The sequence below is a fragment of the Diospyros lotus genome, chromosome 1 (genome assembly GCF_014633365.1).
Source record: "Diospyros lotus cultivar Yz01 chromosome 1, ASM1463336v1, whole genome shotgun sequence".
In the NCBI taxonomy this organism is placed as follows: Eukaryota; Viridiplantae; Streptophyta; class Magnoliopsida; order Ericales; family Ebenaceae; genus Diospyros; species Diospyros lotus.
The window spans coordinates 52,114,134-52,136,801 of record NC_068338.1 but is presented as its reverse complement, the minus strand read 5'-3'; the positions used below and the strand labels follow the sequence as shown (position 1 = coordinate 52,136,801).

The 22,668-nt window shown below is 34.8% G+C and overlaps 3 protein-coding genes across 7 annotated transcripts in view; 1 reads left to right on the top strand and 2 right to left on the bottom strand.

Annotated features, from left to right (window-relative positions):
* The window catches only part of LOC127790773 (DNA (cytosine-5)-methyltransferase CMT2-like), a 37,360-nt gene extending 31,487 nt beyond the window's left edge, over positions 1-5,873 (bottom strand). Inside the window, exons 1-6 of one of the 3 annotated variants that reach the window (XM_052320444.1) lie at positions 5,409-5,873; positions 4,933-4,967; positions 4,717-4,819; positions 2,781-2,888; positions 2,590-2,709; positions 2,406-2,499 (exon numbers count right to left, since the gene is read on the bottom strand). In XM_052320444.1, coding sequence (XP_052176404.1) covers positions 2,406-2,499; positions 2,590-2,709; positions 2,781-2,888; positions 4,717-4,819; positions 4,933-4,967; positions 5,409-5,729 — 781 coding nt within the window. In that variant the 5' untranslated portion in view covers positions 5,730-5,873. Of the gene's footprint in view, positions 1-2,405; positions 2,500-2,589; positions 2,710-2,780; positions 2,889-4,716; positions 4,820-4,932; positions 4,968-5,385 lie in introns of all 3 variants that reach the window. The other 2 variants (XM_052320451.1, XM_052320460.1) reach the window with 2 other exon arrangements.
* A 4,936-nt stretch (positions 5,874-10,809) lies between these two features.
* LOC127813051 (uncharacterized protein At1g51745) lies at positions 10,810-17,936 on the bottom strand. Of its 2 annotated transcripts, none has more exons than XM_052353764.1 (3): positions 17,175-17,936; positions 14,200-15,215; positions 10,810-12,671 (listed from the first exon to the last, which is right to left on the bottom strand). In XM_052353764.1, exons 1-3 carry the CDS (start codon positions 17,360-17,362, stop codon positions 11,455-11,457), a joined length of 2,421 nt encoding a protein of 806 aa, XP_052209724.1. In that variant the 5' UTR covers positions 17,363-17,936; the 3' UTR covers positions 10,810-11,454. The 2 variants fall into 2 exon arrangements, with proteins under 2 accessions (XP_052209724.1, XP_052209731.1); XM_052353771.1 differs by having other exon boundaries at positions 10,810-12,641; positions 17,175-17,934.
* Positions 17,937-19,456: 1,520 nt separating this feature from the next.
* LOC127796776 (uncharacterized) lies at positions 19,457-22,581 on the top strand. 2 transcript variants are annotated; one of them, XM_052329165.1, is made up of 7 exons: positions 19,457-19,668; positions 20,135-20,624; positions 20,703-20,960; positions 21,044-21,166; positions 21,275-22,045; positions 22,091-22,341; positions 22,444-22,581. In XM_052329165.1, exons 1-7 carry the CDS (start codon positions 19,555-19,557, stop codon positions 22,522-22,524), a joined length of 2,088 nt encoding a protein of 695 aa, XP_052185125.1. In that variant the 5' UTR covers positions 19,457-19,554; the 3' UTR covers positions 22,525-22,581. The 2 variants fall into 2 exon arrangements, with proteins under 2 accessions (XP_052185125.1, XP_052185116.1); XM_052329156.1 differs by having other exon boundaries at positions 19,460-19,668; positions 22,441-22,581.
* Positions 22,582-22,668: the final 87 nt, after the last annotated feature.

The following is a 22,668-nucleotide window of genomic DNA, read 5'->3' as shown; positions in this document are numbered from 1 at the left end:
CATGCCAGAACTTGAATAAACTGTAGAAGAATCTGTTACCATGGCCTCCATCTCCTTTACAGCCGCAAGCTGATCAGATGAAACGCCACCATCATTGGGTTGTAAAACAATGCCTGAGCCCTCAGGACTAGAAAATACCCCAATATGAATCAATAACCTTGGAGTTTTTGTCATGTTAGCAGCATAAATCAGACCTGAGTTTGCAAACGTTGAGGTTGCTGGGACAACATAATCTTCGAAATCAAGCTCCAAACTCATCGAAAAGTCATTCTTTAGTTTATACTCATCGTTTCCCCAATGGTTGTGTTGCTGCGCATTCCTCCTAACCCCTTTACCACTAGGGTTGGCTATCATATGACCAAGATCATCCTCATCGTCGCTATCATCCATCATTGGTCTTCTAGGATTAATAAGGACAGGATTAATGGCTCATCTTCCCGATTTAACGTAGCCGGCTTGATTCACGCCATTAGTCCGGTTCCAATTATCCTTAACTCGTTGTAAAACGCCCAATTGGTTGCGGATTCGCTCCAATTGCTGCTCCATTGTACGAGTTATTTCCCGTTGTTCTTCGATTGCTCTCCAAACTGCGGGCAGCCCCCAATCACCGTCACGAGGCTGGTTGCTACCATTACCTTCAAGATTGGCCATCTAATTGGTTGATGAACCGCCCTGATACCACCTGACGCAGCGTGTAGCGCGCGTGCGAAAAAACACACCCAAATAAACCCTTGAAAGAGCAAACTTCAATGGCCGAAACTTGGCTTTCAAGAAGACGCAAAAAAAGACTGATTTGCTAAGAAAACCCAAATAGGTTGCTGAAATTTGATTGAGAAAAACTTGATTACAAACTCTAGATCCTAAGCATATTTATAGTATTTGCCTAATCCAAATCCATCTAATATTTGTAAACAAAATCCAACTAAAATCCTAAGAAAAATAAAATCCTAATCCAACATGAAGTAGAATTCTAAATCAAGTAGAAATATGAAGTTAAATCCTAAATCAAGTAGAATTCTAAAACTTAAGAAATATTAAAATATTGTTCTGGTACTACTATTCCAGTTTGGTCGGGTCGGACTTGGGCCGGGTCTTGATTGGTGACCGCGTCAAAAACTAAGTAAAAAAAACACATTTTAGGGGATAAATATCAGTAGGTAAACAAACCAACTAAAAAGCACATTAATTGGGAACAAATATTGGTGGGCAGTGGAAAAGCCAGCACCATCAATGAGAATCAACTAGTTGGTGTCAACCATTAGACTAAGCACAAAGAACCTCTCAGTCTCACCACCCCCTTCTCTATTTTCAACACTATTTATTTCAAATGTAAGTAAATATTCTCACATTGATAGATATAAAAACTTTAGGAAGCAAATGTAAATAATTCAGGACCAAAGCAGGGGGAAGAAGGAAACAAAATAAAAGAATCACTAGTTTTTAGTGCAAAGACATTACTACCACTTAGGACTACTTTATCCCATTTTATTTCTCATTTTTGGCTAGGAATTTTCTCCTCAACATTTCTAGAGCTGAAGGTGTTCCCTCTACATTACTGCCACTTAGGAATACTTGATTGGCAAGGCCATTTTATTTCTTATTCTTGACCAGGAATCAAATCAGCTTGGTGGATTAACTTATCCCCTAAACATTTCTGGTATTGAAGGTTTTCCCTTAATTTACAATCAATCTTAAGCCTGAATAAAGAATGAGGATTGCATTAGGTAACTGACAACAAACGCATAAATCTGTGGATCTTATATCATAAATTCTAGACAAAAGGGTAAGGATTTAGAGGGTTGTTGTGAAGATTATTATAGGAGGTGACTTATATAGTCATGGCCAGAGAGGTGTATAACATAGAATTGTATATGGATATTATGTCTTGGAGAAAAAAAAATGATAAACCCACTCTACATTTTCCCATAACATATGAGCTTGTCATAGACAACACTAGGTTCAAGAAGCAAGATGAATATTTGGTCACATATAAAAAAGTCTTCTGGATCACGGCTTATCTCTCCTTTATTTATTTTTATCTAATTTGTTATGTTAGCTACTTAATTTCTTTTATCACAAATTTGCTTGCACAATTCTATAAAAAAAAAATAACAAACCTCCATTCAGAATCCATAGTCTTTAGAAACACTAAGGCTTATTCCTATATTTTATATATAAATGCCAACTTTTTTTTGTGTGTAACCCTAGAATACAGAACACTAGGAATCCAACTCCAAAAGGCATGGATAAAAAGAGTGAAAGAAAGCAAATAAAAGAGCTCCTATAAACATGCAAGCACTTGTCATAAAACATTGGTGTTTATTGATTGATTTTTTATTTTTTTTTTTTTTTTGGGGGGGGGGGGCAGCTTTTGTTACAAGTTCATTTAATCAACAACAACTTACCACTTTCCATTGTACAAAATGTTGAGTAGTCTACAGAGTATTTCATATCATAGTAAAAATCACAAGGTGGAATACGTTTTGATTTCAAATGTACCTGCCAAAACAAGCCCATGCCAACAATCTTAGTTATAGTGAAACGCAAGCAAAGGCATACATTTGGCGTAAGAACATCAAAGAAACATACACTTGGAGTTATCTGCACAATCTTCACTTTGGAGACAATGCAATCTAATGCATTATCATTCATTAAAGTAGAATAGAATAGACGCTTCTTCGCATGAGATGATGCTTCACCATTCATTACCTAAACAAAATGGGTAAGCAATAAACAGTAGATGATTTATAAAAACACACTGAATATGCAAGTATTCTCACCGTATCTTCAGCCCTAAAGAACCATTGAACCCTAAAATAATCTTCACCATCCATAGTTTTAAAAAATTCTAGAATCTTTCCCACATAATTTTCACCCCCTTCCTGTCCCTGAAAGAGAAACAAAAGATTCCCAATATTATGATACATGGTGATCATTATCAACTACACCTCCTAACCAAGTTAGGGGAGGTGGCACAACATTCATAATGTCAATTGGCTTCTAAAAGTAACATTGACAATACAAATCCATGCAAAAATACAATGTAGCAAAATTTTAAGCTAAATGCCCTACTAAACGCAACCCTCTAGCAAGGGAATGGTGATGTCTAAAATTATTGGTGGATAATATTATGCAAGTTAGGCACAACAAGAAACACAAAGAGGAAAAGATGAGGATATCACTTTATTTAGATATGAAGTTGACTGACACTTTCATTTAAGATAAAACATTGAACGGAAAAATAACTACATAGTTGGGAAGTCTTAAGGATCAATTCAAATGTCTTCACAAAGTTTTTGAGTCATAGTTATCTTAAGAATATCTTTTACATGGAAGGATTGCTTGCTACTTACTGTCAATTATACATATCAGCATAAGGCTATTAGATGTTGAAGTTAAGCAATATGGTTTAAGTCCCTCCCTCCCTCTCATCATAAGCCCAAACCTACCATTGAGTAAGGAAGCATTATATGCTGTTGGACTTTCTTGATAAAATAAATGGAAATTCAAGCACAGATAGCTTTGCTACAGAACATGCAGTCAAATCACTTTGAAAACTTTCATGTCAGTTACCAAAAGGATGTCATATAATTTAAAGATTGAGACAGAACTTTATGACTCATCCAGATCTTACAACCGGAACATTGTGCCCAACTTAATACAAGTCTGCAACTCAGCAAACTAATCAGATGGATGTTGCAACCAAGGTTAAGAATTCGAAATCTCCCTAGACGTTCAAACTTGAATCACATTAATAAGAGTAAGTAATTCCATTTTCAAATCAAAGAAGCTCAAAAAACAGAAAAGCACTTTCCACAAACCCATAAGAGACAAGGCAATGCCTCTAAGGCTCTCATTTGCATAGAAGATCACAAATCCAACAAGGTGCATAAGTAGGCCCCCAAGCCAAGAGCAATTCAAACATCAAGCCAAATGAGCAAAGATCCTTGAATTCAAAAGAGTCAACTTCCAAATATCATTTTTTGTTCAAGTTTTATAAGGATTGAGACAAGTCTTGCAGAAAGACAAAAGGGGAAACATGAGTAACTGAAATTCTGCAGAGGAATCATGTCAAAACTGCCAAGTCAACAATGATAATAGGCTCATCAATAATACATGTGATTTGCCTAGTACTTCTTGCAACTACTTGGTAATTAAAATCTCAATCAAAAATTAAATTTTTCAAATTTTGATAGATGTGAAGTTACAGCAGTATCCTCATTCACTTTTGTTCTATTCCAGAAAGTTATTGAAAAACCGTAGGAATCATTGTTCACACCCTCAAATGAAACTTTTCACCAGACTCGCAAAGGAGGGTGGAGCAACATTTACCCATTTTTGCCACATCTAGAAGTCCATAATCATATAACTTAATTTGCAACACCCTATGCCATCCCTTTGCTCATTTCTGACATCCTAGTAAGTCCTTAACATTACAAATTAAACTTCCACAATTATCAAGCAATGTGATTTGTGGGGAGAAGAGTACAATTTTATTAATTGCATGCTAATAAGAGTGATATATATTTGAAGCTTAATCGATGTAATTACTGAAGGAATAAAGCTACAAGAGAGCACCTAATATTTTAATAAAGACATGAATTTACCTTACATGAAATGACGTATGCAATAGTTACTGCAAGAATAATAGTTCAACCAACTAGCATACTTTGTAGGTTCAAGTGGAGGAATAAAAGTAAGTGGGAAAGTGCTTACCTTCACATATGCACAATCTCCTAGGGCAAAGACAACCTTTTCAATTTGAGCTCGAGTGTAGTGACATTCTACATTCAAAATCAACTCATCTTCTTCATCACTACTACATGAGAAAATATACAATTTCAAGAGCAAATAAACATGTGCAAAAGTAGTGTATGTTTAAAGAATAAGCTCCAACAAGATCAAATCAATGTGTACAAATTAATCACTGACCTGGATTTCAAGCTTCTGCCCTTGCTTATCTGGCCCTGTAAAAGATTGAAAAAGCAGGTCAATATAATAGCTAAAAAATTGAATCGAAGTTAAAATATAAACAAAAGGGCATCAAGTTCTCAAAATTTGATCTCGACTCATGACAAAATGACTGGCATCAAATTTGAAACCTACAAACTAGTCAACGCATTCAGATAAGCCCCAGGTGCTAATTTAGAAGCAATTGTATCGTGTAATTAACAATGAAATTTCCACCAACATTTTCAATATACAAAATGGCATTAACAAAAGAATTCAAAGACTTGTCAAGGGATTGATGAGAGTCAACAGCTAGGGAGAGTGTAGCAGGAAGGCCGAGATTCATAAACTAGAACGATAGAAAAACGAAGTCACGCAACCAACAAACACAAACGCATGCCTGGAAATTCCAATGCAGGTCGAAAAATGGCGTACATGTTCAAATTACAACGACATACTTTCATGATCTCGTATCGCCAAGGCCATCTTCGTCTAGCTTCTTCGCTGGGCACAGGATCGCCGATGAAGAACGACGCAACGCCCGACTCATTCCGTTTCTTCGAAGAATCAACGGTCCTTGGCTTCTTTTGCGGCGGTTGTCCAGCAGCCGAAGACCTGGCTTTCTCACCGCGCTTGCCATTACTCTGCTGATCTCTGCACAGCCTCGGGGATCGTCTGAGGGTTAGAGGCTCCTGATCCGACAATGCGATTGCCTTGTGAGAAGAAGAGGCTTTTGAGCGCAAGTAGTGGAGGCTTGAATTGTGATTCGGCGCCGCCATTGTCGGGATCTGGCGGCCCCGACGGACGGAGATTTACGCAATCCAAGCTAAAAACCCTAAAATGGAAACATGATGTATAAGCGCCGATTTGGAAGGAAGGCTTTTTACCTTATTTGTTGACGACAGACGAGGCCTGGCGTGGGCGGGATTAATGAATTCTTATTTTCCCCTCTGAATCACCCAATGGGAGGAGGAAGACGCGCAAAAACTACTTTCCCACTCAATTTGGATATTTCTAGTTTATATTTGCGCATTAATATATTATATTAATATAAAATTATAATTTTTATATATATAAAAGTAGGATATTCTGTAAAAAATAAATAAATAATCTTTCGAAACTTATATGAATAATTTACGAGTACTTATTATATTAGTAATTTATATTTAATAATACATATTAATAATTTAAAATTTTCAATTATTTTGAAATAATAAGTACTAATTACTATAAATAACAACAACAATATATCCAGCATGTATCCCACTATTTATTATAAAATCAATAATAAATTTAAAGACATAATTTTTTCAATATTAATAATGGGTTTTTGAATACATTATTATATGAATATTAAATATTTAATTAATTCGTTAATTAATAAAAAATAAATATTATTTATAAAAAATATAAATAGACACTTAAAATATTAATTAAGTCATAAAAAATTGTTCATTAAATAAAATATTATCTTTATATAATATAATAATATATAATATCTTTATATATATAAAAATATAATAGTTTGGAAAAATAATTCCACCAAAATTTGCATTAATAATTTAAAATTTTTAATTACTTTAAAATAATAAATACTAATTACTATAAATTAATAATAAATTTTAAATACATTAATTTTTCAATGCTAATAATGAGTTTTTTAATACATTATTACGTGAATATTAAATATTTAATTAATTCGTCAATCAATCAAAAATAAATATTATTTATGAGGAATATTAATAAACACTTAAAGTATTAATTAAATCACATAAATTTGTCTATCATATAAAATCTTATCTTTATATACTATAATAATATATATTATATTATATTAAAGTATAACAGTTTACAATTTGTTTTTCTCTCTAAAAATCTATCAAGCTGTTTTTGTTTCTAAAATTTATATTAAATTTGTATAAATTTTATGTGAAATATTAATAGACAACTCGAACTATTAATTAAGTCATATAAAATTATACATTTATTTTAAATATTATTCTTATATATTTATTCTATATATATAATATTAAAATATGATAGTCAGGCAAAGTATTTTGCCAAGTGTCAATCAATTGTGAATTTTTTTTCTCAAAAACTTGCATTAAATCAAAGGTAGTGATTAATTAATTAATAATTTTATTTTAATAATTATATTATAGTATTGAAAATATGATATCTTAACAAATTCATAAAAAGATATTTAAAGTAGTTAAATACTTGATTTTTTCAATATTAATTAATATTTAAGATATCACATTTTTAAGACTATGGAATAAATCCAAATTCATATTTTTAAAAATTTGTTATTATTGAAAATTTATTCTCACTCATATTTAAGAATTTTAATTTATATTTATAATATAATAAATGTAAAATAAATAACTTCTTTGAGTGGATATATTATAAATTTTATAATATTTATTTATAAATATAATAAATAAATAAAATTATAAATATTTTGTCAAATAACCTACTTAATGTGTTAATTATTCTTTAGTACATTGAATTAAAAGTGTTATCCATTAGTATATTAAATAGTAAATAATTAATTAAACTTAAATTTTGATAAGAGACTAAGTATTAAAAGGAAAAAAAACTATAATTATCAATTATGTTATAATTATTTAAAATAATGAGTTTAATATTTTATTTTTAAATTAAACTCTCTCGTGCATCGCACATGTTTACCACTAGTATATTAAAATAGAATACTATCTTAAGCCATAATGGATCGAAACTTCTCGAATATGGAAATGATCAATCCCGTTATTTAATTGAACAAAATTCACTAATCACTTAAATTAAATTAGAAAACAAAATTGAACTGCATTGATCAATTAACTCAAAAAATTGAACTAATTAATAACTAAAAAAATTGAACACAAATCATATATTTCGAACCGATAAAATTGAATAAATAAATAAAATTAAAAAAATCAAATTAACAAATAGAAAATATAAAAAATTGAAGAAAATTATATTATTTTATAAATATCAAAACAACATTGTTTTAAAGTTTTGTCGATTCGATTAATTCAAAATTTTTAACAAAAATATTGAACTAAAAATCACAAAAAATTAACCAAATCGAATTGATGGGAAAAAAAAAAAAAGTGAACCGAGGTTGATTTAGTTCGGATAAACTGAATTTTTGTGCTCCCATAGTTTCGACGTTTCTAAAACTTTTCTGTTTATAAAATACAATATATATATATATTTGCGTCATTTATGTAATTTTATAAATACTTTAGAGTGATTTTATAATATTAAAAACATGTTTTTGATTTGAAAATGTGCTTTCATCTATGAAAAGGTTAGAGAGAAAAAAATATCAAAAACATATTTTTGATTTATTTATTATTTTCTTAATTAATAAATTGTGATTTATGAATGATAGAACTTATATTTATTAAATGCATTATGAAATTTATGTGTATTTTTCTGATTGAATAACTTTTTTATAATTTTTTATATTAAATTTATATTATAAAAAGATCCTTATATTTTTTTATTTATGCATTTTTATTTTATACTTTTTAAAAAAATACCATTTTTTCGTTTTCATTAAGTAGCTTATCAATTTTTTGTTTCTGTTTTCTAACATAAATCTTAATTTTTAGGATTTAGTGTCCAAATAACATTTATAAATTGTATTTCCACTCACAGCATGTTTGGTTGGAGAATTATTTGTGATAAGAGTAAATTAATAATAAAATTAAATAATATTATACTGTGTTTACTACATGAAATGTTATTAAAATAATATTATAAATTTTTATCTTACACAGTGAATCAAAATCTTCACTTGTAATTTATCTCATCTGTCGAAATTAAAGACACAAACAGTGGGAGACCACACAAGAATGATAATCTCAAAATAATAATATGACTTACTTATATTGTATAAAATATGTAAATACAATATTAATTTATATTATATATGTCAAAAGACAATAATAACCCTTAAATAAATTTAGTTTTCCAAACTCAAAAAATAGCTAATTGCAAGTGAAAAGCACAATTTTTGCATGTCATGTCTGCTGCACATCCTTTACATTGAGTTTCATTTGCCATTAAGCAGGGTTGGTGAATAAACGTGGGAAATGGAAGATGAACCCCATGTTTGATTAAGCCTAGTCAATTAGGGGTATTTTGGTAAATTACACACCTTCCTAATAGCCAACCTCATATTTTTGGCCCTATATTTTTACTTTTTTTTTAGTGTAATCATTCAAATATTTTATTATTTTAATTACATCCTTAAATTTATATATGCGAGTCAATTTAATTTTTATATTTTAATATATTTTTATGTGTTACAAATTTTTAATTATTTGAATTATATATTTGTATATATATTTTAAGTCAATTTAATTTATGTATTTTGATATATAAAAAAAATTAACTAAAAAATATAAGTATAAAGTGTAATCGAAACAAAGAAAAATTCGAGTTGTCACACAAAAAAGTTAAAATATAGAAATTAAATTGATTCAAAAATATAAATATAAGAATATAATTGAAGTAATAAAAATTTGACTAATTACACGAAAAATATAAAAATATAAAGATAAAAATATGAATTTAGGCTAAAAAAACACACCAAGATATCATGGCAGGAAGGGGCGGGGTTTGAGATTAAGTAATCCCACTTGATTTGATTATTTTATCTCGATATTAACTAAATTTTGATTTAATTTAAATTAAATATCAGCTTAAGTCACCATTAAAGTATTATCTAGTTATTATATTTGAACTAAAGGTGTTGTTAAGCTCTGTTTGGGAGATAAAGTAGAATATACAAATTATACTGTGTTTATCTTTAAAATAAAACTGTCTAGACAAAGTAATTTTAAATAACACTACTTAAAATACTTACATTTTAAGACCGTGACCCTATTTTTATTTGCTCTAATTTCAAATGTTTATAATAAAAAAATAATAAACAATTAATTTAACATTTTAAATGCTCCTACCACTATTTTTTTTAACACATTTTCCCATATGTTTTCATTTTATAAACAAATGAGTTTTTTTTGTTCTCTAGAAAACGTTTTATACATGTGAAATTTTAAAATTTCTGAGAATGTTTGGTTATGAATCTATATTTTTGTGTCTGATACAATTTTTTTATAAAAAAAATTATGAGAAATAAGATTATTAGAAATAATTTTTAAATAACTTTCTCATAAAAATATTTTTATGAGAGGTTGAGAATCCAAGTTTCCTTAGACTTGGAATGCTTTTAACAAAAAAATGACTAAAATACCCCTTATCCTTTTATAAAACATATTATATATATAATATACTTATATTATTTATTATAAAATATTATATATATTAAAATAAATATTCATACAAACATATATATATATTATATATATAATATTTTGTTGATTTTCTAAAGATGTCGTGGGTGGTAATATTTTATATAATAGAAGGAATTTATCATTTTTAAATAAAAAATCAAATAAGAGTAATTTAAAAAAAAAAACATAAATTTCCAAACATAGAAATGTAATATTCATAAAAAAGAATGCTCAACAATCTTGAGAATGTTTAAATTTTATCAAACATAAAATTACACAAATTATGGGAATCAAAATTTTCCAAACATTTCAAAAAATTATGAATCCTAAAAATTCAAAAATTTATCTTGTACCAAACTCTCCCTTAAAGGTTTGAATGACCCTGCTTGATGACGAGATGACAACGCAAGAAAAAGTGTTAAAAAATAGTGTTTTTATGACTAACATTCCTCTTTAAAACGATACAGGGATCACCATCCTTCGTCACACACAAACATTAATAACAAAACAACATGGGTAATCCTTCAAAAAGAACAAAGAATCTAAATTATAAAATTAGGAAGCTTACCAAGTACCATTCAACCTGAAATTAGAAAGGGTAGCCCAGGGCCTCGGCAGAGAAGCAAGCATCAAACAACTGCCAAACCTAGCTAGAGAGCAGGTTTACATTGAACCTCATTTGGCTTAGATTCCACTATATTTTCTATAAAGAAGAGTTAACAAGATCCAAGGCAGATGGACAATCAGTTGTGAGAAAATACAATGTACATTCATCTCTCTAAGTTTCAGACAACAGCTTCTAGTTCAGGTGAAACCTACTTTCTGGTTTAAGATAAGTCTACATTCATATCCGTCTGCTTCCTCAAGGACCCTAGTACAGCAACTGTGACATCGACCGGGGATGAAGAACACGAAGCAAGGCTTCGTTTGCTGTTAACAGGCCGGCTACATCGGATCGCTGAGGGAGGGCAGTCTGCAGGATCTCAAATCTCAATCCCCCCAATGCTGATAACCATTTAAGGAGAATCCTACCTTTCCTTTTTTTTTTTTTTTTTTGGACAAAAAACTATCAACAAATACACGCAGTAGTAGTATAGGATTATTGATATCTCCATAATAAATTTACAGGTACCTACTGCTGCTGATACCTTTATGCATTTCCCTCCAGATTAGGCCCCGCCGTGACTAGCTTTTATTGATGGCGGCCAACCAACTCTTCATATAACCTACTGAATACGAGTTTTACAGGAATACAAGCTACCGTAGTTGGGCCGGACGCTCCTTTGATCAACCCATCCACCTGATAGCTGTTGGTGCCAATACCATGCTTTAAATCATTATTACCAAACTTCTGTTCTTTGCCTATTGAAGACAAAGTTTTTATCTTCTGGCTGGAAGATAAACTTATCTTCTTTGGTGGCTTTTTTGAATGTTTCCTGTCTGATGGAGGATGAGATGAATGGGAGAGGCTCTTCCTCATAACACTTGTCTTGTGACCAAAATCCCCCACATTTGATTTCTTCAATGGCCCTTTGTCTTGATCATGGTCTTTAATTTCTTCACCATCTAATGTTGCCCGTGGATGTGGGCGCGGGATTCTAAAATTGGCTGTCCTCCTTGCAGTTCTCCACATTGAAGTAACTGCCCTCTCATTATATAATGGTTCAGGGCAAATATCATTAGCATCCGAAAGAAGAATTTCAGATGAACCATTTTCCAGTGCTTCAATTTGGATTGGATGCCCCACTATTGCCTGACCATTTAACTTGCTCATCAAGGAAATCATAGGAACATGCTCTCTTTGATAGCTGGATTGCACCTTCAGATCCACATCTACCAACATCGAGTTTATCCTGCCACCAAAATTTCGACGGCCTATAAATACAGGATCAAAGTAATTGCTCGAGTCCTCCCAGTATCCTTTCATAACAGGCTGATGATCATTCCAAGCCAAGTCCTCCCAATTAATTATGTTATGGGTGGTATCATCTAGACCTTTAGATGAGGTTTTTGAGGTTAACAAGTGCCCTCGGTTGTCAAAAGCATCCCTTCGGCTACTGAAGTTCTTTTCAATCAAATCAGACTCATCAAAACTGTCACTTTCCCTCTCTTCAGGAGTTGCTCCACAAACAGTACCTCCTGAAACCCTTCTATCAGTTTTAGCAACTGACCTTTTGGTAAGAGCACGGTTGTTCCTTTTCCCTTTCAGTTGCCACTTTGATACCCCCATAACGGAGACAGGGTCTTGGGGGGAAAGGGGAGACATGTAACTGGAGACTGCCACCTCATCGGGCTCTTCACTCTTCATGCTTGCATGTTGGACTTCTACTCTGCATCTTCCCAGAGATTTTGGTTCTAATTCTGTGACTACATCAGCATCTGAGCAACAATGCAGAGAGAGTAAGGAGCCTGGAACCATAACTATATTGTTCAAACCATCAATAACACTAGAGCAAAATTCAGATGAATCAAAGTGAATATAACTACTTGCCAGCAAAGAATATAGGACCAGCACATTATGAAGAGATACAGCTTATTCAACACAAGTAGCAATATGAAACGTGGAAAGGAAACAAATCTCAACCACGTTCTTAATGCCATTATCAGATGGACCATCATACTCCTTTTGGAAATTACTTGAGTGAAAGAGCAAGCTAATGTTGAATCCAATTGGCAAGGATAAATAGCAGATGCATGAAAAATGACCACTAAAATTAGTGGCAATCATGCAATTGGACATAATTACTAAAAACTCCGCTGCCTTTACTCCTCTGAAGAGTGTGTTTAGGTGTGTGAAGGTGCAGAGAGTTATCGTGAATATAAAGTTTGCCACCTGACCAGAAAGCTGAAGTACACCTCCCACCTTTTGTGCATGGTTGAGCATAGCGCAATATTTTTATTTTACTATTTGATTGTTAATTTGGTTTTTGTGATGACAGGTTACCAACAACTACAGGACAGTGCCTACGAGTTGGGATAGCCCACTAAAAGCCAAATCTTTTCATGCTTCAGGTGCAACCATTTGTCTACATATGCAATGTGATATGTTATCAGAATCTGGTGTGGTGCCAATAAGGTGAATCTGGTGTGGTGCCAATAAGGTGTAGTCGTCCTTTGGCAACCAAGTGAGAATTTGAGAGAAGACACAATTTGAAAGAGTCAGATAACATGTAATGACAGCAAACAATAACTTCGAGACATCAGCATAGAATGGTAGATATTAGCATAATGGGAGCAAGCCTGACATGGAGGGTTCTAGTTAGGAAAGTGGGGAGGGAGAGAACTGTGGTGGTTGAACCATCTATCAGCAGACACTGAACAGATGACAGGCAGCAATTGAAGCATCTGCACTTAGCTGAAAATAAAAGAAAAAGGAAAAGACAAAAGATTTTAACCATATTGAAGCAATCAGTCCTTTGCATCCATAACTTACATTTGTAACTGCTCATTTACCTGATAAAAATGGTTAAGCAATACATGAAACTATAGCAATGTGGTTATTCACAGAAAAAGCACAACAGAAATGAATTTTAAGATCTGCTCACACATCTATTGACAAGTTTAACTTTCCATATTTTCAATTTATTTTTCTTTGTTAACCAAATTTTTTTAATGATATAGAACAATTAAATTTCCTTCAAATATTAAATTGCAATAGGAGAGGTCTCCAAGTATTTTTTTTATGCTTATAGTGGCTGTTGGCCAGGTGCATGCAAGCTATACTTCCTCAGAAGTTAATGAATTTTTCTTGGACTACATAGCATAGGCAAACCTAACCAAAGAAAATCAATCAAAACACAAACAATTCCAAGACAACATGTCCAGATAAAACCACATCCTGGGCCAGGAACTACACAACTAATACCCAAACATTACAAGGGGAAGGGAGGGGGAGAGGGGATTATAAATAGGAAATGGGGACAATAACAATTCTAACCTGAAAGCGCCCCTGTCTCTTCATCTGCATCTGAACCCAGGGAATCAGTTTCAGTATTTTCTGTTGATCCAGATGCGTTCTCTGCAACCAAAGCATTAGGATGAGAAGCACTGCTCCCTTCAATGTGAGAAGGTGAAATAGACATCTTGTTGAGACCAAATTGCTTATCATTAGAGCAATCACTAGATTGAATTGGCAAGCCAACATGTCTACTTCTTGCTTGGCATTTATCTCCCATCTGCTGCTCCTCTGGCAGGACAGAAGGAGCAGCATTGTCCTGCTGCAGGCAGTGATCAACTGGCAACTTTGCACTATTCTGCAGTACTTGGACTAGAGGACGGCGTCTATCCCGTCTTCTCGCAAGAGATTCATCACTCAGCGGTTCATGTGACTTCCTCTTTTTGTCCATAGAATTTTTACTGTTGCCTTGAATTATATCATCTGTGCTAAGACCGCCACTGGGAAGAGCACGGACATCATCATCAAGTTCAGATTTCCAGCAGCCACTTGAAGAGATAGAAGAAGAAAGCTTTCGTTTTGAAGGGCCAGTCCTAAGACCTAAGTCCTGCAAGCCTCTCATTCGAAGTACTACTTCAGAGTTATCCTCATCCCCTGCCAGCTTACTACCTTCTTTGACTTGCTGTGCATAGAGAGAATGATCAACCTTATCCTCAAGCGACAAATCTAGTTTCTTACAATTTGACTTGGAGTGTACATGTTTTCCATCGCCATTACCATACCCTGAGCATTCTGCAGGTGCCAGTAACTCCTTATCAACAGCATCAGGTGATATACTGCTTTTACCGTTTGAAGAACAACCTAATTTACCATATTTTTTCTCCAGCATCTGCTTCTCAAGTTCAAGAGCATGAAGAATAGCATCTTCTCGGCGTGCATATTTCTCTCTTTTCTTGGGGGGCAAACCCTGAGAAGATTCTGCCCTTTCAATACATTCATCAAATTCACCACATCGGAATGCCTTCACACGCTTTGACTTCTCCAAATTGTACCAATCCCTGATAAAACATGACAAGGAACAGCTTAACAATCAAATAAAACTAGCAAAAAGGCCAATATAATTAAGAATGTACGGTAAATCAACATTCTTCATTGGCACATTCAGTATGTTATAAGGTCTATGTCAATAATACTATTCCATTTGGTCAAAAGCACATTCAGCATATTAGAATTTGTACACTCAATTCAATCACGAGAAAGTTGGCAAAACTTATCTCATGGAGATCTCCTTGTCTCTAAAAGAAAAGATTATGCTTATGTTTAATCTCCATAGCATGGTCAATGTAATCTCATAAATCTTAGTTCCATGGTTCCACCTAAAAGAAAAAAACATTAATGGCCATCTATTTCTAATCCACATCCCAGATTTGACTAGTTATAAAAATGGGAAATAGAGATGACCTTTTGTGTTTTAAGGGATATACATAAAAAGGTACCAAGATGGTGTCACACAAGTTAGAAAAAGTATAAAAAAAAGTTACACACAAAGGAAAATAGTTTCTTCAATGCATCCTTCACTTAAAAAAATCTCTACAAAATTGAAAATTTGACTCAAGGATATTTCAACAACACCTAAAATCAAACTATACAAAGTTAAGGAGTTTGCTGCTCAATTTCAATAAAGATTCTTCATTTCCTTGAAAGATTCTCTATTTGGCCTAGCCCCAAATGACTTATAGCAAGCAGCTAAAAGGCATCTCCCTGGAGGGAATTACTGCTTCCTCCTAAAACAAAATAAGTTTGATTAGACCTCAAGGAAACACTTATTGACTACCATAATTAACCAAATTCAAGTTGCCACATATTTCTTCCCATCCAACAATGGACAATACGGCGGTTAGCGGTTTCAGCATTATCTAAATTTGCACAAACTTGAAGCTTGTCTTCTTTTAATTAGGTTTTGCAGTAGAAACTCTTGTGCCAACAAACTACAAAATTTATAATCTTTGGAACGGAATTCATAGGCGTGATATATTGCTGATGATTTCCAAAGTTATATCAAGTCAAGTTCAAGTTCTAACACTTATTAAAAAGGGAAGAAAAAGTCCATGTCATAATAAAACCAAATTGAATCATATTACTTTCAGTTACATCCTAGGTAATCATACTTTTAAAAGGTGTGCAATATGGCAATTTCCATGCATGTTTATGCATTAAAAAAACAGAGTATATACTAGGCATATGTTAGGCCAAACTAGAAGGGAATCAGGGTATCCAAAATTAATTAGCCATTGAGTGCATATCAACAAGGGAGTAAAAACTGGAAAAAAAAAAAAACTACTAGCTTTAAATCTCCAGGATTGGTAACCCTTGACCAACCTCTACCTCCATATGCCATTAACCTCCTTCCAAACCTCTAAGTTACTCGTCCAAGAAGGATTTGTTCATATCTAAAAATCATCAAAGCGAAAAGGGATTTGGAGCACAATTTCCTACTATCTCAACAAAGACCTTGGCAAACAAAATGTGGGGGCACATACAAATCATGCCATCAGAACAAGAGCGAGAAGCAAACCATAGACAACCACCGCACAGGAAAACAACCAGCAATTTAGTTGAGTTGCAGAGATGCAAAGAGCCTCTGATTTCATTTTTGTAGAGAGGATCATATATGAATTATAGTCAAAACAACTGGTCTCGTACTTGAAAAATGTCCTTCTTGCAGCAACAAAAGAAATGAAAGAACGCACAAAATCATACCACGAGAGCAACATTAATCAAAATGTCGATGAACCCATAAAAAAAGAAGAAGAAGATGTTATTATGTAAAAACTGAACAGAGATCCAAAGTTCACCGCATTCATTCTGCAGGACTGAGCAAGCAAACATGGCTAAGAAACCAAAGTCGCCATATTCAAGTTAATATACATATGCTATCCAAAAACACTTTAGGACATAAGAGAGAGCAAGAAGGGGGTTGCGGAGAGATGTATAGAATTCAGATTAAAGAGACTTACACACTGGCATCTTCTCTTCCCAGAAGCTTGACCGGAGTTCCGGATCGTGGAGACATGAGATGAGCAGCCGATAGCTCTTCGGAACCAAGTATTTTACCTGGCCACCAGGAGCCATTGCGTCTCCGAACCCAAACAATTGTCCCAACACTGCAATCAACTATACCTGTCCCCTTGTCCGGACTACCCATCTCTCTGTTTTTCTCTCTGAAAGTTCTCCTCTCCTAATATATTACCAAATTCTCAGCTCACAGACAGGCTCGGTCTCCTAATCTCTCTACTTTCTCCCATCAATCAAACCTACAATCTGAACGACTGAACTGTGACGATCCTTGAAAATACTGGGACAGTGCTATTGCTCAACCACCAGAAAAGAAGAGAGAGTAGTGACGAGGCGTCCAGAGAATCGAAAAGGCACCACATTTAGAGCGTAGAAAGCTCCTGATTAGGGCTAAACCTAGGGTTTCCATTCAAAATTGGGGAATTTTCATTTCTACAATTTTTTCAACAATTACATGGGCAAACCAACTCACCGACTTAGAATATCAGTTGATTCTCTCGCTGACCCGGCCGAATTGGAGGATCCAATTGGTACAGTCGACGCTAGGGTTAAAAATTTTCTTTTCAATTTGACGGATTTCAGTTCTAGGGTTTTCTGCAAAAATTTCATGGATTAATTGGCTACCAATTGCTTTCAATGTCTCTCCTTCTATGGTCTCTCTCCTCTCCCTCCCTCCCTCCCTCTCTCTCTCTCTCTCTCTCTCTCCGTATTTACTGTTGGTGCCTCTGAATCCCTCTGGTTAACGAGCGGAGAAATTTTACATAGTTGTCTGCTACACGCAATGCGTGGTGCGCACGAGAGACCCCGGCTCACGTTAGCATTGCCGCGTTGTAACCGGAGCTCCAACTTGAGGTGTGTTGGGTCGATGGGCCTCTGTAGTTTGACCCGTTCTTCTACTACGAACAAAATAATATAATAGAAAATGCAGCTCTTGATTTGGGTTACAACCTGGCCAAGTGGCCATAATTAAATTTTATGTAATTTCGGTCCCCTCATAATTAAATTTTCCTAAAGTTTTTGTGATTTTTTTTCAGACTACTAATAAATTATAAAAATAATAGAATAATTTCAATTAAATTTTTAATTTTTTGAGTTTCGTTTTACAATGATCCCTCATAATTCAAAAGTTAATTTAACGATATCTTTAAGTCAATCACTATATAATCCTGAATTGTGTTCATTATTAGTTTTCCTTATCCTTAAAACATTCACAATATTTTTGAATTTGTTCAACATTTGTAAAAAGAGGACAAAAGCCAAATCTCCTTTTATGTTTCATGAGAATTATGTTAACTACGAGACTTAAGTTGAGTGATATAATAATGATAGAATAATTACACAATTAATAATAAATAAATAGTTCTAAGAATTCACTTTTTTATATAAACATATTGTGGTACTAGCCAAGCCATGCCATTTGAACAATTGAATATGGGTATGATAAATGATTGTGATCATGGCATGTGGAGAGTTGGATTTGAACCTGCCAACTTTTGCCAAGCCATGCCATTTGAACAATTGAATATGGGTATGATAAATGATTGTGATCATGGCATGTGGAGAGTTGGATTTGAACCTGCCAACCAAGAAAAGAAATAGCATGGGTTCAAGTCCAAATTTGGGTTCAGATCCAACCTTTCAAGCTACTTCTTTCATTTAGGCTTGAGATTCATGGGTCAAAGCGGTTTGTGGTACTGATTGGTCCTAGCCCAAGTCCAAGGTACTCTTGGCCAAGTGTCACTTTGGAACTCAATGAATTTTTTTGTACTTCCACTTGGAATTAGAATTCTATATCATCAATACTTATGAAACTTATTAAAAACAATACCATTTTAGTGAGTTTAAATTAACAAAATAGACTCATTTGAAACAAAATAAAGCACATTGATTTCAAGCCCCGAACTTAAAGGAGATAAATTTTTTGTGAAAAAACGAATCAAATCACATAAATCTTGAGGAAATTTACACATTTTTGTTGGGTTTAGCGAGATGGATTGGATCAATGGAATGGGCCAGGAGCCCAATACTCAGAAACGTGAACTCTAGGGCCCAATTATACAGGCACTGGCCCACAATTATGCGGAGTCCAATATTTGAAGAACGAAGCCCTATTATGTATTTCGTGTTATCGAAGGCAGCAGCCAGCGGCGTGTTTCTGGCCATTAATCAATTAGACAAATTCAAATTTCAAAACTCCGCTCCAACGGTCATATGCCCAACACCTATATATACACCCGTCATCACCGCCGAATCGTTCCGCAGAGAAGATCGCGAGTCTCCAGTAGCAGCTGCTCCGGCCGTTTGTTGATATCAATATCAGCCATGGATTTCCACAGCCTCGCAAGGAGAGAACTCCAAGCTCTGTGCAAGAAGAACAGGATTCCAGCCAACTTGACCAACGTCGCCATGGCCGACGCCCTCAAAGCTCTTGATATCGTAAGCTTTTTTATTGTTATCTTCCGTATGCTATCTCTTTTCATTTCCAATTAGGTTTTCTCACTAAATCCTTGTGGTTCTCAACTCGCTAAATCTGGAAAAAGAAAGATCAGTTTACCGATTAGGTTTTCGCTCTAAATCGAAGTGGTTTTTAACGTGTTGGGTAAAAAACAAAAGAGGAAGAAAGAAAGAACAGTTTGTGATCGTTCTTATTGTAAATAGGATCTGAAGTAAACTTGTTTCCCAAACGGCTTCCAGGCGAAGCGGTTGAAGAAAGATCCGGCGTTGAGGCCGTATTCGATACCCACAGGGTCAAGAACGATAAAGAAAAAACAAAATATGTTAATTTATAGTATGTGCGCGCGCGTGTGTGTGTGTTTCGTAAAGAACTGTATTACGGCTTCTCCACCTGTTGTCGTTCTTGATCTGTCTTTATGTAGATTTATTAATTTGGATGTTCTATTAGGTCGAAGGGATAGAAGAGCTCCTGAACCCAACGGAGGGTGGGACCACGGTTGGGTCGCCATGTGTTCCTCGTACAAGTTGCAGATCATCTACTCGTGTGAAATCGTTTCAAGAACCAGAGAGCTCTCAGGTTTCGACAAGGACACGCTCACGGACAAGAGGAGTAGTAGCCGAAGAGATGGAGAACGCAAACCCTGATGTCCCTGAAACTCCGGCGATTCGAAGCACCCGGAAAAGAGCCCCGGTTGGTTCAGTGCGCCGGAAGATGGAGACCCAATTGAAGGAAGAAGGTGAAGACACGCCTGCAGCATCAACTACCCGCCGGGCGGCTTCAGTTCGGCCGGCTAACAGCACCAGGAGAATGACAAGGTTGCTCGAGAAGAAATTGGTCGAACTGAACTTGAACGATAATGAAGAAATGGAAGCTGTTCAAGTCGATAACTCTTGTGAAGAAAATCCTGAAGATTTGGGCAAAGGATCGGCGGTTAAGGGTATGCCTTGAATACGTTCGCTTTATTTCCCAGAAGAACGTTACATCTCACGTGCTTGTTACAATTACAATGTTGCAGGAACAGGTGAACAGAATACATCTGATGATAAGACTGATGAATCAGAAGCCATTTTAGATGAAAAACCTGATGATAAGCGGTCAAGGAATGTAAGAGAACTGGTAGATAATGTTCAAGGTTGTACTGAATATAAAGAAGAATCGGATGAATTGAAGGTGGAACCACAAAAAAAGTCTGAGGAATGCGATGAATGTAAGGAGAGGTTGACAACTGAAAAGGAGAAAGGTGTTGATGATGTAGTCTGTGATGTGAAAAAAGGTAAATCTATTTGTTGCTCTTAATAAAACATGGCGTTGAAACAGTTGCTTTCTTCTTAACGGTTTCTATTGATAACACTGCAGATGATGATACACAAACAAATTCAGGAGTGTGTGAGCAGGGATATGGTGAATCCGCTGTTTTTTCTTCTGGGACAAAAGTAGAAAACGTTCCAGAACAGAAAGTTGAAATCTCAGACAAAGAGGGTAGGTTTTTTATTCTTTTGTCATCTTTAACCACTTCGTATCTCTTCCATTCTTTGTCGATCAGAGTTTTGGATTACCTGAATCTGAGAGTACTTGCTTTTTTACCAGAGAGTGATGATTCTGGATTTGGGACATTCCCCTCTGACATTAGCAGCCACACTGAGTGTTTGGTGTTGGAGAATGGAGAAGAAGGGTCGAATTCTGGCGAAGATTTGAGTTCAAAAGATTCAGCCACAGTCGTGCTGGATACCAGCATTGGTGGTGATGCCACAGGCCTTGTTGTAGCTCCACAGTCTCCACTGCAGCAAGAGAACACTCAATCACTTAATGAAGAAACTGTCGATGGTTTGGGGAATGAAAATTCTGCAGAAACAGAAAATGATGTATCGGATCAGAATTTCTCTGCTCCCAATGAAAATCAGAAGCAGGACGCTGAATTGCAAAACCTGTCCGGGCAGGAGTCTGATATGTACTCTGAGTCTGAGGAGGCCTCTGATGATGATACAGAAACTGAATTGGAACCATATGAAGTTCAAGATCTAGAGTCACCCATTGTCCTCGGTGATGCCAAAGATACCAAGGGCAACACCTCCAGTGACGACGAGACTGTCACCTCTGGAGAAGTATCTGATCAAGAAGTTGAAGAGTTGAGCAGTGAAGATGACTGCAATTCAGAAGAATCAGCCACCATAGAATCAGGAAAGGAGGTTGCAACTGACGATGCGACTGTCAATGGGGAAGAAGCATCTGATCAAGAAGTTCAGAAGTTGAGCAGTGAAGATGAGTGCAATTCAGCAGAATCAGTAACGGAGGTTTCTGTAGAAGAAAAAACATTTCAAAATGTCATGTGTAACCAATTAGCCGTCCAGGATCTTCCAGTGGACACACCATTCTCAAGTTCCACAGATGATCATCCACTTCCAGGCCCCATGTCACCAAGTTTGCTCCATGCTGGACTAGCTCATTCTGTGAGCATGACACCAACCGCAAGCCAGAAAAAGATTAATGATATTATGGATGACAAGAAGGAGAACATTGACGGTAATGGACAAAAGTTGCTGCTTACCATAGATAAGAAGAAAACTGCAACACCATTGGAGCATAAAAGTCTAAGAAAGCTCAGTAAGATGTTGAAATCAAAATTGCAGATTACAGATGGGAAGATAAATGCCAAGGTAAGAACAAAATTTGATTTTGTCACTAACATATGGGATTGTCAGTGTTTGTAAATTGCCATGAGTTTTTGTCACTAATAGGGTTTTTTTAACTAACAGCAGCAGGTAGGAGGAAAGGCAAGACCAGCATTGCAGACACTGCCGGAGAATCAGTTGGCAGCAAACGAAGCAGCCCAAGCTTGATTGAGTGCTCTTGTTCTTCAGTCTTCACAATACAATTACAATTGGGGGGGGGGTGGGGGGGGGAGGGATTGTTTTTCATACGGACTTTTGATTTTTCTTGAGGTTCCAAACCTTGGTTTGCTTCCAGGAGGGGGGGAATCCGTT